This window comes from Entamoeba invadens (assembly GCF_000330505.1).
Source record: "Entamoeba invadens IP1 unplaced genomic scaffold scaff_1105074726581, whole genome shotgun sequence".
In the NCBI taxonomy this organism is placed as follows: domain Eukaryota; phylum Evosea; order Mastigamoebida; family Endamoebidae; genus Entamoeba; species Entamoeba invadens.
In genome coordinates, this window is record NW_004191712.1 from 7,597 (window position 1) to 8,682 (window position 1,086).

Sequence of the window (1,086 nt, forward strand, 5' to 3'; positions counted from 1 at the left end):
GGTCTTTCTTACAGGGAAAGGGCGTGCAAGACTAAATTTTTTAAAAATAACATTTATATTAAAATTGTTATTCGTTACTAAATTGTTTTAAATAACACACAACCCTTTGGTGCTTGAATTAATAAATTACAAAAAGCAAATTAATAAATAAAATTCTCGGGTGCGAAGCCTATTGCACACCTTTAAACTAATTTGCACACCTTGGGAAGTCACTTTACTTGTAATAATATATTTTATTTATTCAATTTACAATTTTTATTTTTTTTACAAAAATACCCTGTTTGTGTTGAAGTGTGATTATAATAAAAATATTTCAATGATTTATTTTTGATTTTTTTGTAAAAAAACAATTAAATGTGTTTTATTGTTTTTTGGCAAAATATCTTCATGCCAAAGTGGGTAAAAGCGGCTGGCTGGCTTTAGAACCCCCTCTATTTCGCAACTCTTGATTTTGACTTCATCAATATATCTATTTTATGTATTGACTTTTGTAATTAATAGTTAAACAAATAAGTAATAATGTAATTATTAAATTAATTTTGATGAACTACCGTGTTTGATAGTAAACAACCACTGCCAATTAATATAACACTCTTTGGTATTGTTATACTACTCAATTTACTACATCGACAAAAACACCAATTACCAATTGATATCACACTGGATGGTATTGTAATATTGTTTAAATTATAGCAACCATCAAAACATTCATTACCAATTGATCTCAAATTTGATGATATTGTAATACTATCAAGTTTATCACAATATCCAAAACAATATTCGCCAATTGATGTCACACTCGATGGTATTGTAACATTTTTCAGACTCATGCATCCACAGAAACATTTATTGGTTATCGATTTTAGATTTGATGTCATTGTTACACTTTCCAAACGAATATAACAATAAAAACATTGATAACCAATTGATGTTACACTCGATGGTATTGTAACACTAGTTAAACGACCGCTATACCGAAAACATTCTATATTCATCGATTTTACATTTGATGGTATTGTAACACCACTAAGATCAATACCTTTTTTTAAAGTTTTATAGCCAAATATTGTAACATTTGATTGCTTT

At 27.5% G+C, this 1,086-nt stretch overlaps 1 protein-coding gene across 1 annotated transcript; it reads right to left on the minus strand.

The window, feature by feature from the left end:
* Positions 1-533: 533 nt before the first annotated feature.
* On the minus strand, positions 534-1,086 carry EIN_342570 (leucine rich repeat containing protein BspA family protein; the record flags this gene model as incomplete). The annotated part of the gene is made up of 2 exons (XM_004183440.1): positions 534-1,039; positions 1,074-1,086. Coding segments are annotated over 2 exons (519 nt in total), but the record flags the coding sequence as incomplete, so codon positions are not given.